This window comes from Eucyclogobius newberryi, unplaced genomic scaffold (genome assembly GCF_026437365.1).
Source record: "Eucyclogobius newberryi isolate DKJ021-1_F unplaced genomic scaffold, fEucNew1.0.hap1 SCAF_8, whole genome shotgun sequence".
Taxonomy (NCBI): domain Eukaryota; kingdom Metazoa; phylum Chordata; class Actinopteri; order Gobiiformes; family Gobiidae; genus Eucyclogobius; species Eucyclogobius newberryi.
The window spans coordinates 12,505,041-12,523,028 of NW_027316500.1; the positions used below are offsets into that span (position 1 = coordinate 12,505,041).

The window sequence follows — 17,988 nt, forward strand, 5'->3', positions numbered from 1 at the left end:
TGAATGATTTGAATAGGTTGCTTTGAACCAAACTGGGTGTGGCTTGAGATAGTTGAGCTACACAGATGTCACTAAACCTGTGTTGCCATACCTCCTCCTGCTGCTGTCAGGAGTTTTTACTCAACCAGAACTGACAACTTTCCTTTCAAGATGTCTGGGATTGTGAAAAGAATTGTCCACTACCGCAATAAGGCGGAAGGCAGGGGAACGAATGCCAGAGCAGAGAAGTATTTAAACCAAGATTACCACGAGCTGAAGAGGAGTTGTCTGGGGAGGGGGAGGCTTTTTGAAGATGAGTTGTTTGAAGCTGAGCCCGCGTCTCTGGGATTTAAGGAACTTGGAAAGCATTCTGCTAAAACCAGAGGCGTTACCTGGATGAGACCGAAGGTAAGACGATATGTCTGTGGTTATTTGGCTATGCAAATAAAAAGATGAAGTTTGGATTCCCTTTCTAGAAGCATTTCTGATATTTTGATTGTTGTTGTTACTGCACAATACTGCCTTACAATTGAAACGTAAGATTTATTTATTACTAAGCTGCAGTGTCTGAATGGCATAGTAGTTTGAGAAGTGCACAGTGGATTGTAACTGTAAAGTTATAAGCCACAGGTTCACAACACAAAATAATATAATGATGCAACAGGAATGTTGTTACATCTACATCTGATACCAATTCAACATTTTATGAAAAGTATTCTAATAAGACTGCAAAAGGTTTCCACTCAAAGCGTGCTAAGTGTACAGCTTTCTTGGCTATTATCTTTTTTATTTAGACAAAAACTCGATGAGCGTAAGTCTTGTATTCTCTTTTTCCGCATTTGTATCACAGGAGTTGCATTCCAGGCCAAAATTCATTGTTGAAAATGCGACCAGGACTGACATCTGTCAAGGAGCCCTGGGTAAGTCTTTGTTGTGTTTTGTGTGTTTTTTGTCATGACAGAAGCTTGTCTGAACGTTAGAAACAATGTGGGACAACAATAACAGAGCAGCTACACAGGTCTGAGTACACCCAGTGTGAGTCAGACCAGCTGCACCACGTCTGCACCACATTTCTGAACCAAATACAGCAGTTTACGTAACAGCAGTTTTCATTACATGCCTCAATATATTCCATTCATTGGTCCCAACTTTCCAATGTGCCTAAATAAAAACTTTCAGAGCATCAAAGCTGAACTGCAAAAAAACATCGTAAAGCCACTGGAATAAGATTATACCTTTATGTTCAGGTTAGGATTTTGCGGGTTTTCTGTTTTGTATATTTCTTTAACATAAATTGTGTCTCTTATATTAGAATTATATTGGTCCATGTCCTCCATTTGAGACGTAAACATGCAACCGGTGATGGGAGATGTGATAAATATCAAATTATTCCTGGTATTTGTGTGTAGGAGACTGCTGGCTCCTGGCAGCCATCGCGTCTCTGACTCTGAACAAAGAGGTGCTTTACAGAGTTGTTCCACAAGACCAGAGCTTTGACGAGGAGTACGCCGGCATCTTTCACTTTGAGGTACAGACCCTCTGTGATGAATACAGTTTAGATACTACAAATGTGTTGAGGAAAAAACATATTTAGTTCTGAACAGTGGAAAGAAAGAGTTCAAGAAAAAGTAACATTTTTAAATCTACTAAAGTTATTACATTGGATTATATTATATTAAGGTGCTCCTCTAAGAATGTACTTTGAGAGTGAAAAGTAAAAGGGAATGTTTTTGAGAAGTATTAAAGCATCAAATTGCAATTCTATAGGAAACTTTCAAGGTTATTTTTCTCTATATAGTCTTTTTTTGTTTTCTCAGAGGGAATTGAAAAAAATCTGCCAAGATGTCTACATAATGTACTAAAAATATAATAATAATCATAATAATAATAATCCTTAAGTGAATATAACTTTACTTTCCACCATTTGTTCTGAAACATATTGAAGTTTGTCCTGCCCCACAAAAGCTGGAGCTATTAACAGTGGCTTTTAAACAAACAACAAAATGTCCAAAGTCCATTCTTCTACCAGGTTATGAATAATGTGAATAATGGTTTCAAATATTTCTGCCTTAATATCTACAAGATTACTTACAATTTCCTAATCCAACCCCTAAAATGTAACTGCAATGCAAGCATTTGAACTGCAACATAAAACTACAAACGTTTTTTTTTTTTTTTTTTAACTTTGCATCTAGTATTTAGAAAAGTATACATTTTGCTGGAATTTAAATTCTAAACAGAGTGGCCAATTCTTAACAGACATACAAATGTTCCAAGTAAATGTAAATATGTTTACTTGGATAACTACAGGGCACGAAAAACAGAAAATATGTAAAAAATCTTTACAAGTTTCCTTTCTGTCGACTAGCTAATAATGTGTTGTGCCGTTTTGGTGCATTTCCAGTTCTGGCAGTTCGGTCAGTGGGTGGACGTGGTGGTGGACGATCGGTTACCGGCGAAGAACGGCGAGCTGCTGTTTGTTCACTCTGAAGAGGGCTCTGAGTTCTGGAGCGCCCTGCTGGAGAAAGCCTACGCCAAGTAATACTGCAAGACACCCAAAACGCTTAACACTGCATTATTTATTCATTCAGCGGTGGCAGCTTACCTCTGACCCCACCCTGTCTAGCTGTATTAACTCTGCGTTGAGAACCGTAGGACGTAAGAACACGTAAATACAGTTTGATCATTGCAGATGTGAGTTTTCATCCGATTGTGAGAAAACAGCCGAGATTAAAGACAATCCTACTTCATATTTGAACATAAACATATAAATATATCACCGTTTTATCTATCTTAATACCATGAAGGGCCAATCCATCTTAAATACTTCACCAGTCTATGCGGTTGTAATAGTTCTCTTCTACATCAGACAACAGGTAAAAGTCTGTATTTTTTTTGGCTTTACGTTATTTGGAGGCTTTTTGGTGTTGTCCTCATCTTTGCATCTCAGGCTGACTCTTAGATGTGACATGCAGATATTTTTTTCTTTGACACATCCTTGCCCATAATTTCCACTTAATTGAAAAATAAGGGGAAGATATTCACCTTGTCTTCTTTGGTGGAACAGTCTTGTTGTTTCGTCTACATCAGACAATATGGATGAAACAACAAAACAATACCGCTAAAAAAGACTAGATGGATGTTCTTAGTTTGTGGTTGTATTGTTATGCCTGAAACGGCACGATTAAACTTACTTCTGTCCATACTTAATATGTTGTCTAATATAATTCAGGCTTAACGGATGCTACGAGGCTCTGTCCGGAGGAAGCACCACTGAAGGTTTCGAGGACTTCACTGGAGGCATCGCTGAAAATCACGACCTGCAACGCCCCCACCCGCACCTGTTCAAAATCATCAAGAAGGCGCTGGACCGAGGCTCGCTTCTTGGCTGCTCCATCGATGTGGGTTTGACGATGTTCGTGTTCCGTCCACGCCACGTTTTTTGTTACATCCGTGTGTCTCATTTGTCCAGATTACGAGCATGAACGACCAAGAAGCTGTAACATCTCAAAAACTGGTGAAGGGCCATGCGTATTCTGTGACGGGAGCTGACGAGGTGGGATAATGACTTTAAATATTCCCTGACATTTTGCATTTTTACATTTTAATATACCTTTAAAAAATATAACATTTATTGCATACTAAATGGAGTTAAAGGTTTAAAGATTTAATTTACCTCACCATTGGCATAAAACAACAAAAACAAATTGGGCAAAACCAGAGAGTGACAAAATAAGTAAAAAAAATAGAATAGAGAGAATAAGGAAGGGGAGGTATAAAATAAAATAAAAATCAAAGTTAAGGCTCACACAGTCCAAAATAAAAGTCTCATTTAGTCCAGTGTCTGTCAAATTTGTTCATTTCAGGTTATATCAATTATGATCCAATCGTTTGTGTCATCAATTTTTTTGTATAGGTATCTATTTATGTTGTCCATGGCAGGAGTTTTGAGGCGCAAATAGTTCTGAAATTGTCAAAAAACAGTCTGCAATGCCTTATTAATTTCTGTCCAATATTTGTGTGCGATATGTCCCAGAACACACGATAATGGTGTATCTTCTGGCAGCCACATTTTCTCCAACAGTCAGCGTTTCCCTGAGAATAATGAACACTTTGACATGGGGTCATTAGGTTATTAAAAAAACGGGTCACATTCTTCAAACATAATTTTTTACCAAACATGTGACTTTGCGGTTCTCCATTGTAAAATATATATATTTTCCTATTCTTCATCTGTCAAAACAAAATTAACCTTTTTCCCCATTTAATTTTAATATATTTAGTAAATGGGCAAACCAGGTCATTAACACATTTATATAATTTAGATATTATTCCCCTTGAAATTTCTGATTTATATTTCAGTCAGAGGGTTATAATGACCGTTGCATTGTTTTATTTATTGCTTAAAATAACTCCTTATCGGTAAATACCTATAAAAATCCTGTTCCCCCAGGCCAAAGGATTCATTTAACATATCAAAGCTTTTCAGTTGATTCATTTGATCAATTCTCGACAAAAAAATAGTTTGGACTAAAATAGGACTAAACAATTGTGTGGAAGTTAAAGCGCAATGAAAAGTCAATAGTAAAGTAATTCAAGATTTGACCCAAACAAGGGAACTCAAAGACAGACAAAGAACTCCAGGGCATTCTTCATGGTAACAGTTAAATGGTCTTGATTTGGCTATAAGTTAAAAGAAAAATGCAACAACGTGTTTCTGCTGTGGCTGCACACAGAGGCGCTGGTGTCTGTCTCATTATGAAGGGAGTGGCACATTCTGTTACGTCCCACATAAAGGACCTTTTACCCTTTGAACATGGACATTGAGAAACAAAAAACAAAGAAACAAAAGATTTAAGCAGAAACGCATTGGTGTATTTTTTTAATCCACCTTTTTTAACCAACCCTTGCCATGTTCAAATAAGGGTTTCTTAAAAATTACTGTCAAGAGTGCCTGGGAGTTAGTTGCCTGTATCTCATAGACGTTTTGTAAGCGTAAAAGAATCACCCGACACTTCCACCGAGCACCTGACTGTTTAAGTTTTACGCACAAAGACCAATAAGCGCTCCCCACTGCTTCCCTTTTTTTAATGGACGTTTCCAAGTGTTTGACTGAAGGCGTACCTGCTAAAATGTCGTTGCAGTTGGAGTACAGAGGTGACACTGTGCAGCTCATCCGCATCAGAAACCCGTGGGGCCAGGTCGAGTGGAACGGGTCCTGGAGCGATTCGTGAGTGGTGACGAAAGAGATATAAACTGTGTCTCAAAGATAAGAGTTGGAAGCACAAAGCACATGAGTCAAGTCAGTGCCATATAATGATTAGTGCATAGATATTATTATTACAATATAGCTTTTTAGATATTTGTATTTCTTTGTTACATACACTATTTAATTTGCCTGCAATATAAACTGAGAGAAATCAAACCAGGTTCCTTCCATTTTTTGCTAAATTTTAGGGTTTGTCACACTGAATTTGCATTGATATTTAGCTGGTTTTACTCTGACAACAAGGGGCAATGTTGTGTTTCACTCTGGGATACAACCATTTTGACTGCTACACCACTGTCACCATTTTAAAAGCAATAGCCCTGAGTAGCAAAGTAAGATTTTTCATGCTGACTGGCTTGACTAAATCTACAGCATCGAGTGTCAATGTTAAAAGAGCAAATTGTAACTATTCCTATGGCCAAGCCCGTGTCAAGAAATCCACAGAGTCTTAAAGTAACAAGCTGAATTGGTATGTACTTTGTGCATCTCTGTGTGTTGTCATGCCAGGGAACCACACCCACTGTCAATGTTGAGTCAAACTGACCAGATCAAGCAGGTGGAACTTGAGCAGGTGAAGCTTGAGTTGTGTCTGTGCCTTTACCTGGATTTACTGACATGTTAACAAGTTCTGTTGAGGATTATTTTAGCTAGATTGAATTCAACAACAATGCGGACATACAAGAATTAAATAGTTTCTGCGATACCAAACGCTTTGCAGTAGATACTTGCATTTAAACATCACTTCCACGGGTTCATTAAACGCACAACTAGTTTAAAAACTTTTAAATGTCTTAAAATCTTAAAATGTGATCGTAGATGGCACTTTTTTCACAAACAACAATATTGAAATATAAAACATGATGATGATAATAATAATAATAATAATAATAAATATAGCCGCAAGCGGCAATGATCGGCCCTCGCCACGCCGCCGCCACGCCGCCGCCACACCGCCGCCACGCCGCAAGAGGAGGGGGCGCTAACGCGCCCCAATTGTCCTTTTATTACGCCTACTGCTGAATCTGTGACGCTGTCACATCTTCTCCCCTTTGTTTTACCATCAAAAAGCAATTTTATTTTGAATTCTTGGCAAAATGTGCGGCTTTGCCGCACAGACATCGTGACTCTTTGAATGAAAATGTGGATAACTTTTGATGGTCTTGAAGATGAGTCTCACCAAATTTCAGGTTAATAGGGCTGACGCCCTGGGAGGAGTTTGTGAAAGTCTAAAGTGTAAACATGTTCTGGCGATTTCCCCATTGGAATAACATGAAAGGTTTCGGTCATCGTTACGGCAACGCCATAACAATTATGACATGAGTCATTGACTTTTTTGATGGGGATGCTAAAATTGAGTTGTGTGTCAAATTTCATATAATTTCGCAAAACTAAACATTTAACCTCCATATAAAATCTGTAGGGGGCGCTGTGGCGCCAAATGAATTTATTTCACTTCAAGTAGGTTTAGGGCAAAGAGTTTAACAACTGATTCTAATTTGACGCAATTCGGACTTTATCTGCGCAAACGGCAGAAATTTTAAATATGGGAGATTTCTGAAATTCTAGCTACAGTTTGCGGCTTCGCCGCACAGAGACCGTGAGAGGTATCAATGTAATTTGGATAACTTTTGATGTCCCACTCCTCAGTAGCATTTTCACCAAATTTCAGCTTTTTAGGGCCAACGCCCTGGGAGGAGTTCGTAAAAGTACGACGTTTGGAAAAACTCCGAAGTCATGTTTAGCCATTTTTGAAGCAATATGGCCGACATTTGGTTGGGCGGACGTCGTTGCCGTAATAATATTTTTTACTTCTCTTGTCACCATCTACCTCTGCGCCAAATTTCATGATTCTACGATCAGATTTTTTTTGGGTCATTTCCCATCTCTCAATGCATTTTTGGTACATTTGGGGGCGCTGACGCGCCAATTTTTTTAATTTTAGAAAAGGGAAATAGCCAGAATGTAGAGAGGCACGATTTTTAGAGGCGTGCAAATTTTTGTGACTTTTCGTCAATGTTCACTGGGTGAAAAATAGGGGGGTTGGTCCGGAGAAGAAGAAGAAGAAGAAGAAGAAGAAGAAGAAGAAAGAAAGAAAGAATTAAAGCCGCAAGCGGCATCCAACGGCCCTCGCGGGCCGCCGGCCTTCCGACTCTGCGCTTTTGACTTGATAAAGATGGCGCCCTTATTGTGTCTTGAATAAAAAAAGAACTTGACAGACGGCGACACATTGGACATGGCCAATCCAGTGCAAATGAACACAAGTGTCAGTCAAATTTGCTGCGCCGCCGCACAGAGACCGTAGCACTTGGAATAAAAATATGGATACCTTTTGATGCCCCGCTTGTGTAGATTATTTTTCCCAAAGTAAAGCTTGATCGAGCTATTGCCCACAGAGGAGTTTGTTAAAGTGTGAAGCGTAAATGTGAACATTTCAAGGATTTGGCGTTTTTCCCATTTGTGACAGTATATTTGCAGCTCCACGGCACAGAGACCGTACCACTTAAAATCAAAATATGGATAACTTTTGATGCCCCGTTTGTGTAGATGATTTTCCCCAAATATGAGCTTGATCGGGCAATCGCCCTAGGAGGAGTTCGTTAAAGTGTGAAGCGTAAAAATGTGGTGATTTTAGAGATTTCGCTGTTTTCCCATTTCTGACATATATTTGCGGGTCCGCCACACAGAGACCGTAGCACTTAGAATCAAAATATGGGTAAGTTTTGATGCCCCGCTTGTGTAGATGATATTCTCCAAATATGAACTTGATCGGACAATCGCCCTAGGAGGAGTTCATTAAAGTGTGAAGCGTAAAAATGTGGTGATTTGAGCGATTCTACGATTTTCCCATAAGGATAACATGGGATGTTTCTGTCAACGCTACGGTTACGCCGTACAAAATATGACTTTGGCTCTCATACTTTTATGATCAGGATGGCAAATTAGAATTTTGTTCAAAATATCATGTCATTTGGAAAAACTCTATTGTTTATAGGCCACTCTGAAGGCCAAATAGTCAGAATTCTGGGAAACGTTTGCGGCTCCGTCGCACAAAGACCGTAAAAGTTATCCTTAAAATTTGGATAACTTTAGATACACCACTTGTCTAGAGGACGTACACCGATTTTGAGGTTGGTGGGCAAAACGCACTAGGAGGACTCCGTTAAAGTGTAAAACATAAAAATGTGGTAATTTGAGAGATTTTGTGGTTTTCCCATAGGGATAACATGGGAGGTTTCTGTCATCGCTACGACTACGGCGTAAAAATTTAGGCATTTTTGTGATTGGCTTTTGTGATCGGGACGGCAAAATAGAATTTTGGGTAAAGTTTAGACAATTTTGGTAAAACTAATTTTTGACCTTCAATGTTAATTTAAAGGTCACTCTGTAGGGGGCGCTATCACTGCCATTTCAATTTTGTCAGCCTAAACTGGTCCAAACTAGAAAGTTTAACAACTGATTCAAATTTGGTCCTAATCGGACTGGTTTTGATCAAATGGGAGCAATTTTTAGACCTGCAATATTCCAAAATAAGTTGTCCAACTTTGCGGCTGCGCCGCACACAGACCGTAAAAGGTATCTCAAAAAATTGAATAACTTTAGATGCCCCACTTGTCCAGAGGACGTACGCCGATTTTGAAGTCGGTGGGCAAAACGCCCTAGGAGGAGTTCGTCAAAGTTTGACGTAAACAAAATGGCTAACTCAGCTTGTTTTCATTTTCAAAGGAAGATGGCGGCCATAGGGTAAGTTTGGGGGCGTGGCCACAATGTTTTTTTTTGTTTATCCTCACGAGAGGAATGCGTGTCCCGAATTTCGTAGCTTTACGCCAAAGTTGACCTCGGGGCGTCTCCCATAGGCGCAATGTATTTTGACTTTTGTCGGTGGCGCTGTCGCGCCATTTTTTAACGAAAAAAAAAATGGCCCAGAAAAAATAAAATTTTTCACCGATTCTGAATTTTGGGCAAAGTTTGGTGAGTTTTTGAGCATGTTCAGGGGGTCAAATTAGAGATCAAAGCGCTGAAGAAGAACAAGAAAAATAATAATAATATTTTTAGCAAAAACAATATAGCCGTTTTTACTATAACAACAAATGATACATCGTTTGAAAGCTCTAAGCCTTCCCGATGCCGCCATGGGGTGGAATTATCATTACGAGCGCTTACGCGCTCGTCACTCCCTATTCCGTCGGGATGCCCCGCCCACTCCCCATAGACTTCCATTGATTTGAGCAGATACAAGCATGGCCCATGCTTGCGGCATGGATTCTCGCGTACGGGACGATGCCAGGAGGGTTTTTGGAGGAATGCAGCGCTTCGCGCTGCTGTTGTCAACAATTAGTGAATGGGCTACGCCCATTCACTAATTGTTGACTATTTCTGTCATAGCAGGAGTAAGTATGCATGATCCATGCCTTCGGCATGGGCTAGTTCACTGTACTTGCCAGGGGCGACGGGGTACCAAACATGCGGGCTGCGCCCGCATGTTTGGTCAGACAGTTGCAACGCTGCCTTCGGCAGCGTTGCGGGAGCAATAGGCCCTCCCCCTGCTGGGGCTCGGGCCTAATAATATTCCGATGCGAAAACAATGTTTCCCATTTTTCAAATATCATAAACTATACATTTTCGGAAAGCGCTCGCGCTTTCCTACCTCATGGTGTGGGTCCCTGGTCACTGACGGGTACTTTCGATAATTTTGAGTGGGCTCCGCCCACTTTGTGTTTTTGGCCCTCTATACAGTAATAATGTTCAATTTTTGCCTTACATGCTTATATGCACGGAACATGCAAGAGATGGGGAACGTATTCGTGAGCTACTTAGCGCAAATGAGTGCTTTATATGGGGATGACGACCGCGAAGCGGTCGTCATCCCCATATAAAGTGCTCGTTTAGTGCGAACTTTTGCACGGGCTTCGCCCGTTTACAACGGTAATGTTCCATTTTCCTACAACTAATTAGTATGCACGGGGCGTGCATGAGTGGAGGAGTGCGTTAGTGAGTGTTTGGAAGTGGGCGAGCGAATCGCGCTCGATTTTGTGCGCACTACGTGCGCACTTTCGCAGCCGTGCTTCGCACGGCCTTACGAGATTAATAGGCCTCTCGCCAGCTTGTGGCGCTCGGGCCTAATAATAATATCTAACCAAAAATAATACATTTAAAGTTTAGTTTTTCATAATTTGTGACCATTGTTGTATTATAATGTTGTGTTTGTTTGCTGACATTGTGACATTTCTAATTATTTTGCAGATCTTATGAGTGGAGATCTGTGAGCGATGATGACCGAGAAAGACTGAGGAGTCTGAAAGAAGACGGAGAATTCTGGTGCCACTCAACACTTAAAAATAGACAAAGGCCCTAAATAAATTTAAAAAATCACTTAACTTTTTTCTCGTAGGATGTCATTTTCGGACTTCCTGCGGCAGTACTCCCGTCTGGAGATCTGTAACCTCACGCCGGACGCTCTGACCAGTGGCGAATACAAGAAGTGGGCGGAGACGGAGTTTGAGGAGACCTGGAGAAGAGGCGTGTCCGCGGGCGGCTGCAGGAACTTCCCAAGTACTCAATTTCTACTGTTATTTTACAATGAATTTGAATTAGTCACGGTGGCCATTTTGTCTACACCAATTCTTCAGTGCATTTCTCGCGCCATAACCCTTTGACCTTGAGTGTACTCACTTCCCTTTAAACCTGGGCACCCTGTCTCTACGCAGGACAGTTTTTCTGGAACCTTTTCATTAAGAAGGTGAATATTTGAGAAGAGACCCCAGCAGTAGTAGAAGTAAAAAAATATATGCTATACTATACATTTACATAGAATTACATATTTAAATAGTGTGTATAGTATTGGTGCTTTTAAGTACTTGGTAAAACCTTTAATCTTTTTAGAAAACGTTGACACAAACACACATCTCTAGGTGTGCTTTTGGTCAAGGGAAAACTTTGAAACATTTTATTTGCACAGCTAGTTTGCACTGTTGTTCTGACCTTGCTGTAAATATTGTTTATTTAAGCCCATTTAATTATTACACACATTTTTTGCATGCCCTTATTTTAGAATAATGTTAATTTTTACAGTATTGATGTTGCACCTTACCACCGAAGAGAGTTCCTGGTTTGTGAATTTGGTTCACAGACAATTAGAACTTTCTGATTCTGAGATGTGTATTTGTCAATTGGTTATTGGCTATTATACGCTCTATACTGCTCTACTCTATTACCTTGAATATTCCACATACTGAGATGATCCTCTATTGCAGCAGTGACACTGTTGTTCTTCGCACAGACTCTTTCTGGATGAACCCTCAGTTTGTCATCAAGTTGGAGGACGTGGACGACGACCCTAACGACGGGGAAGACGTGTGCACTTTCATCGTGGGCCTGATGCAGAAAAACAAGAGAAAAATGAGGAAAATGGGAGACGACCTGGAGACCATCGGATTCGCCATCTACGAGGCATGAACAGCATTAGCAAAGAACATACTCTGTGATCATAAATCTGTTGTTTCCAAACCAACTCATGTTTTTTTCTATTGTGTTTGTAGCTTCCAAGCGAGGTAATAGAGGTCTTCTACTGCTGGTCCTGATTAATATATGGAAGGAGAGCTCAAAACCCAAGCATCTACTACTAATACTCCAAGAAATACCACCACCGCTACAGATACTAATGCTATGGCTTTGACAACTGCTCAACTACTTCTGCTAAAGCCTAATTTGACTACACTGCCGCCCTTCTGCTTTTCATTTACCTCCTGCTTATCCACAAGTATCCAAAAACAAATGCTAAAGCTTTATTATCAGGCCTACTGCTGCATTAAGCCCTCAGACAACTCTACTGGATGTGTTAAGGTGCAAAAAATCAAACAGCCTTCACCACACTTAGTAGTATTTATAACTACTCCTACTTCTGCTATTATTTTTGGCAAACTCGATTATTAAATGAACATTTAGTTGATCCACAAGGATCACACGTTACAATATAACAACGAGGAGTGAAATATAAATATAAAGGGTAAAAAAATCAAAAACCATGAAGATCGAATACCGTTACCATTTTAAAACCTTCATAAATGTATTATGTCTTCTTAACCATCAGTTTATATTTTGCTAGTCTCTCCATGACTTTCAGTGTGATGACAAATGAGGACCTTAACAATATACTCTTTTTTTTGAGGGAATCCTGGCCAAGAGGCAGCTAAATTCATCTCACATTCACCTTCTTTTTATTTATTTTTTATTTTTAAAATTATTCCAGACTCAAGGTTAATTTTCAAAAAGACAAGCACAAAAATAATATACCAATGTTTCCACATCTTCCACATCTTACAACAAACAAAGAACAATAAAATAACACAATAAAATAACACAAGAAAATCACACAATTAAATAACACTTAAATAACACAATTAAATAACACAATGAAATCACGAATTAAATAACACTTAAATAACACAATTAAATAACACGATAAAGCACGGACAATGAAAAACAATTAACACACAATCTCCAAAGTCCTCAAAATAGAAAAGAAAGTCCTGTGACTGAAACCCATGAATTAAATCACAATTTCTTCATTCTTTCTATTCTCTGATTGTATTTTTGTGCATCAGTTTTCAGGCCAAACTCAAGTTCATTTGAAGAAAAACTTCTTCTTGCACAATGCGTCGGCGGCCCGCTCCGAGACCTTCATAAACATGAGAGAGCTGTGCAACCGCATCAGCCTGCCCCCCGGCGAGTACCTCATTGTGCCCTCGACCTTTGAACCCAACAAGAACGGTGACTTCTACCTACGAGTGTTTTCTGAAAAGCCAGCAGATTTCATGTACGTTCTCAAAGCAGTTACTTAAATCACTCTTTTAAAACTGTGCACATTGCAATGTACAGCTGACCGTGATGTTTGAATGCATTTGTTTTGTTTACTTTTCTCTTTTCATTTGAATTGATTACATCAGTTGTGCAATTTAACCTGGTACATTTGTAGCCCAGGGAACCAATTCATGTTATTACATTATTGCTTTCAGGGAGATCGATGATCCGGTGGACTGTAACATCAAGCCTGTAAATAATTTAAATTTTGTATTCTTATCTTAAAGTAATATTTAAGTTTATTTGGTTAATCGGTGTATTTTGATTTGCAGATTGAAGTCGATGAAGAGGATATCTCAAAAAACTTTCAGAAACTGTTTCAAAATCTTGCAGGACGTGTAAGAAAATTCTTGACTGATTTGATAGATTGTGAACTTTCAAGACAAAATATGACTACTTTCTTTAATACTACCTTCGCTAGTCGTATACTAGTTCTGATTTAGTGTTAAGACTGTTCTAAAATTTCAGGAAATGGCAAATTTTGTCCTATTTAAGTGGTTTGTTTGTTTTTTTTGTATTGAATTTCACTTATAGTTTTAATTATACATGGTTTGACGAACCTTTGTAGATACCGACCACTGAAGATGCCTGGTTTTGAAAATGCCTTGAGTTTGTAAATGTCACATATTTTATCCCGGGAAATGTTCATCTAGATTTAGTGACAAAAACGTGACGAAACAAATCTGAAATCTTTATTTTTCAGGATTTGGAAATCTCCGTTTACGAGCTGCAGAGGATCCTCAACACTGTCATATCGAAAAAGAAGCAACGTATGAACCAAAAAAAAAAAAAAAAAAACTAAATTGATAATGTTACGCTTGTTTTTTAATTATAATGTATTTTTATTTGCATCCAGAAAATAGGATAAAATTCGATAGCTTCAGCCTGGCAACTTGTCACAACATGATAAACCTGCTGGACGTATCCTTTATGAACATTTTCTGCACAACTGTTTGTAACTCACTGTGGGAATCCTTGACTTTTTAAAGAAAGATGGCAGCGGGAAATTGGGAATGGTCGAATTCAAAATCTTGTGGACAAAAATAGAGAATTTCTTGGTAAGTTCCGTTCAAAACATGGACTCAAAATGACAGGAACCGGCTTGCACTTGTTTCACAAAATTTGCAGCTGCTTTTGAGACATTTCTGAAGCCAAAAATATGTACGTGTGGAAGAATACTCAAGTGCACACGTATTATTAATAACTTGAATGTTTTTTGTTTTCTTCCCATCAGCGCTTGTACAAGGAGAGAGACACGGACGACAGTGGATGCATGAGCAGCTCTGAGATGAGGGTGGCCGTGGAAGCAGCAGGTTACACCCTAAATCTTTTACTTCACACCTTAGATAATTCAAAACTATTTTTCTACAGGTTTTTACAACTGTTTCTTTAATACCACATCATCATTTTACATGTAAAATGATTAAATCGAAGTAATGGGCAAAATATACACTATGAATCAATCGATAAACCAACCTTTACTGTATTTTTACAATACATTTAACAATGTAAACAATGGAACAAACTGTAGAAAATAAAGTGTCAGAATAAATGTGTTGAGCCATTTAGGCCGATACAAAATCTTTGACCAGGACTCAGACCATGCTTGTCTCCATGGAGATGTTTGCTTTTCCTTGAATGTTCCACATGAAGACATTACATGATCCATCTTGCATTTGTGCAGCGGTGCATAGTAACAAAGTACAAAAGTCAAAGTAGGAGCGACATCTTAGGTATCTTTTTTACTTTAGTACATTTTACGTTGGATACTTTTACTTCTCTATATCTGAGAGCGAAAGTAGAAAAGTAGGCTATAAATGATGAGGAAAAGTGTTTCCAATGACCAATAATCAGGACAATTCTTTATCAAGATCACAATTTGACTGTTTAAACGTTGGATAACTTCTTCCACCACTGCATTTATTCAGTTAGCTTTTTTTCTAATTCCTCAAAAATACCTTGAAACTCTTGCATCCTCGCTGTGAGTGGAACCACTTCTCCACAGATCTGACCTGTAAGTTCTTTTGGTGGCACCATCTGCTTGTCTTTATGGAGGTAAACAGTTTAATGCCATACTGTGGACATTTCTAGGCAAAGCAATAACTCCATGGAGACCAGCAGGTGGCAGGCCTGAAACATCACAAATAGATCTTTATCCAGGACTAAACCCAAAGTAAAACCGAACAACAGTAAATAAACTTGAACGGCAAAACATCCAAAGAACTGGTTTGTAGGTTAAAGATGGATCTCTTTTCTTTGCAGGTTTCCGTCTCAACAACCCTTTGCACCAGGTCATTGTGGCTCGCTACAGCGAACCGGACCTCAGCATCGACTTTGACAACTTCGTCAGCTGTCTCATCCGCTTGGAGTCGCTTTTCAGTAAGATTTGGCATTAATTTCTCCATAAACACTTATATCAAATAGTAATTTCTTTGACAAAAACCTTAAAGAAAAGATCACAATCACTGAACCTCTTCCAGTCAGTCCGCACGTTATTTGTCCCATCTTAACTTTACAACAAACCTAAAGAATGTTTCGATGTCATCTGAAATCTAACTTTTCTCTTTTGCCACAGACGCATTCAACGAGCTGGACAAAGACGGATCAGGAGTAATTACATTAGACATGAGACAAGTAAGTCCTTTTATGTTGACAAAGGCATTTGAAACATTATTTCATGAAAGATTACATATTTTGTTTTGAGTTCTTCATTGTTATGGCAACAGTCATTTTTAATCACTCTGAAATCTACGGAAACGTGAAAAGAGAGTAACAATATATTCACTATTAGCTGCAGATATATTAACAGAATGCCACTGAGTTCTGTTACATATTCTTAAGTTTATACACTGCTGAGCCAGTTTCAAATGTGAATCTTCATTTTAAATTGACTGTTTAAGTATGTTTTGTGCTTCTGTATTAACTCTGGTCTTTGTTTTTTGACAGTGGTTGAGCCTGACCATTCTTTAGAGAGATCCGGACCTCAATGTGCCCTCTTCACTCCAGCAATACAAATTAAAGTTTGAGGCTTTCTCAGTTCTTGATAAGCTTTTACTTTGTCACTGAATGAACGAATGATTCGGTGTTTTTGTCTAGAATAATCCACCCAGGGTCAAAAAGTACAGGTTTACAAAATGTTTACCTAAGAAAACCTTGTACTGTTGTTGGTGCCACGTGTCTCTTATCATGTTGTATCTAATAAAATGGATGTAGATGTATTGAATTTGATTTACTTATTTAGTCAAATCAATGAATATGTGGAACTCTGTTTGGTTCTGAATGTAAAGTGCTTATTTATCTGGTTGTTTATCCTTCAGAAAGTTTGATTTGATGAAAAAATGAAGGATTTCAACTTGACTGTCATAATATTTCTTCTCACAATAAGATTAACACTATTTTAACATTATGATGACCCTAATTGCCTTTAAGAAGCACAAACTTTGTGGTGAACATTATGAAAAGGACAGACATATCACACTGGAAGTTCTGGTGATAAAGTCGGAGACAAACTGAGATGGTTTGGATTTGTACAGTTGACGGACACGTGAGGATCTCCCCAAACTGGGTTGAGATAAAGGTGCTCCATGTACTCCATGACTTTGCCCACAGTAAGAATGCATGTTTTTATTGAGACTATTTGTAATTTCATAAAATGCAAGGTACAATAGTTTAATGCCATACTGTGGAACAATCCAGGCAAAGCAATCACATATTCAGGGTTACAAAGTGCAAATTTAATTGTGTGTTGTGCTTTTCCTTGCAAATGCATCAATGCAACATAAAAAGACAAACACATGTCACTTTTATAGTATTTTGTCAGAAATGATCATTTCTGGGTACAAAAATGGGTATAAAGTGAAATAATTACTTAAAATGCATTGACTGGGTTAATTCAGTTATGTAGCCAATTTATTATTTTTTTCTTTCAAAAATTGGCCCTCAGAAAATAACAATTCACAGGAAACAGCAATAAATATGAATATAAAATGATCTTATTTCATAGTAGAGATTTCACATGCAAATACTGTAAGACGGTTAATTCATTGTGCAACAGCAATTCAAACTAATGTCTGTGGACCCAACGTATAATGACAATTAGAGAGAACTGAATCTCTAGCAAGTCTTCCCAACCTCCAGTTCAGTGCCTTCTTCTGACCACAAGGGGGTGTAATTTAACCCACTACTTTGTCATAACTTGATGGGTTGTGGCCAAACCTGCACAAACATTGCAGTTTTCAGCAGTTCAGCCTCCACTTCCTGCCCTGTGACGCGTGGCTTGTTTCCTCCTTTACTTCAATGTAAGGTTGGCCTTCTAGCTGCCATATGTGACATAAGCAGAGGTCATTATATCATAGCCACCCACATGGGCCCATTTACTCATAATGATATGGGTTTATTGATCTTAATTGTCATAGACAGCAGCAATGAATACACAATAACGAAATAGGAAAAAAAGTAAGCACTTCTTTGACTAAATGAAACACAAAACAGATTTTCATTGTGAAGCTACAAGAATAAAAGAACATGTTTTGGTCTTGTATTGAAGTGCTGTGTTGGCATTCAAACCCCAGTGATCCTAGTTAGTCCGGACACAGGGAGGAGCTTTGACTGCCTGAAGCCAAACACTCAGAACACGTCACAGACACACAACATGTGCTCATGGTAACAGAAAGCCACTGTATACTTTACATGATGATGATATGATTTGGGATGGAATAACAATTACTCATGTAACTTTACTTGCGTTAAAGTGTTTAATATACTTCTACTTAGTCTCAATGAATAAGATAAATTCATTTGTACAAAATATTACTCTATTTTCAAAAGGTTTACAAATGTTGAAGATGAAGATTAATACAACAGCACTAATAGCATATTAATCA

General features: G+C 38.5%; 1 protein-coding gene across 1 annotated transcript; it reads left to right on the forward strand.

Annotated features, from left to right (window-relative positions):
* The first annotated feature begins 72 nt into the window (after nt 1-72).
* LOC140351565 (calpain-2 catalytic subunit-like) lies at nt 73-16,317 on the forward strand. The gene is made up of 21 exons (XM_072437434.1): nt 73-387; nt 830-899; nt 1,389-1,507; nt 2,384-2,517; nt 3,212-3,380; nt 3,452-3,535; nt 5,124-5,209; nt 10,490-10,564; nt 10,638-10,798; nt 11,526-11,695; nt 11,785-11,796; nt 12,850-13,061; nt 13,261-13,297; nt 13,378-13,443; nt 13,809-13,875; nt 13,962-14,026; nt 14,095-14,163; nt 14,340-14,418; nt 15,368-15,484; nt 15,681-15,739; nt 16,052-16,317. Exons 1-21 carry the CDS (start codon nt 151-153, stop codon nt 16,073-16,075), a joined length of 2,112 nt encoding a protein of 703 aa, XP_072293535.1. The 5' UTR covers nt 73-150; the 3' UTR covers nt 16,076-16,317.
* The last annotated feature ends 1,671 nt before the right edge of the window (nt 16,318-17,988 follow it).

Bases quoted from the DNA above. Each gene is read 5' to 3' on its own strand.
- LOC140351565 (XM_072437434.1), top strand. From the start codon at position 151: ATGTCTGGGATTGTGAAAAGAATTGTCCACTACCGCAATAAGGCGGAA. The intron at 3,536-5,123 runs GTGGGATAATGA...ATGTCGTTGCAG, and splicing joins CTGTGACGGGAGCTGACGAG to TTGGAGTACAGAGGTGACAC. The intron at 14,027-14,094 runs GTATCCTTTATG...GACTTTTTAAAG, and splicing joins ACATGATAAACCTGCTGGAC to AAAGATGGCAGCGGGAAATT.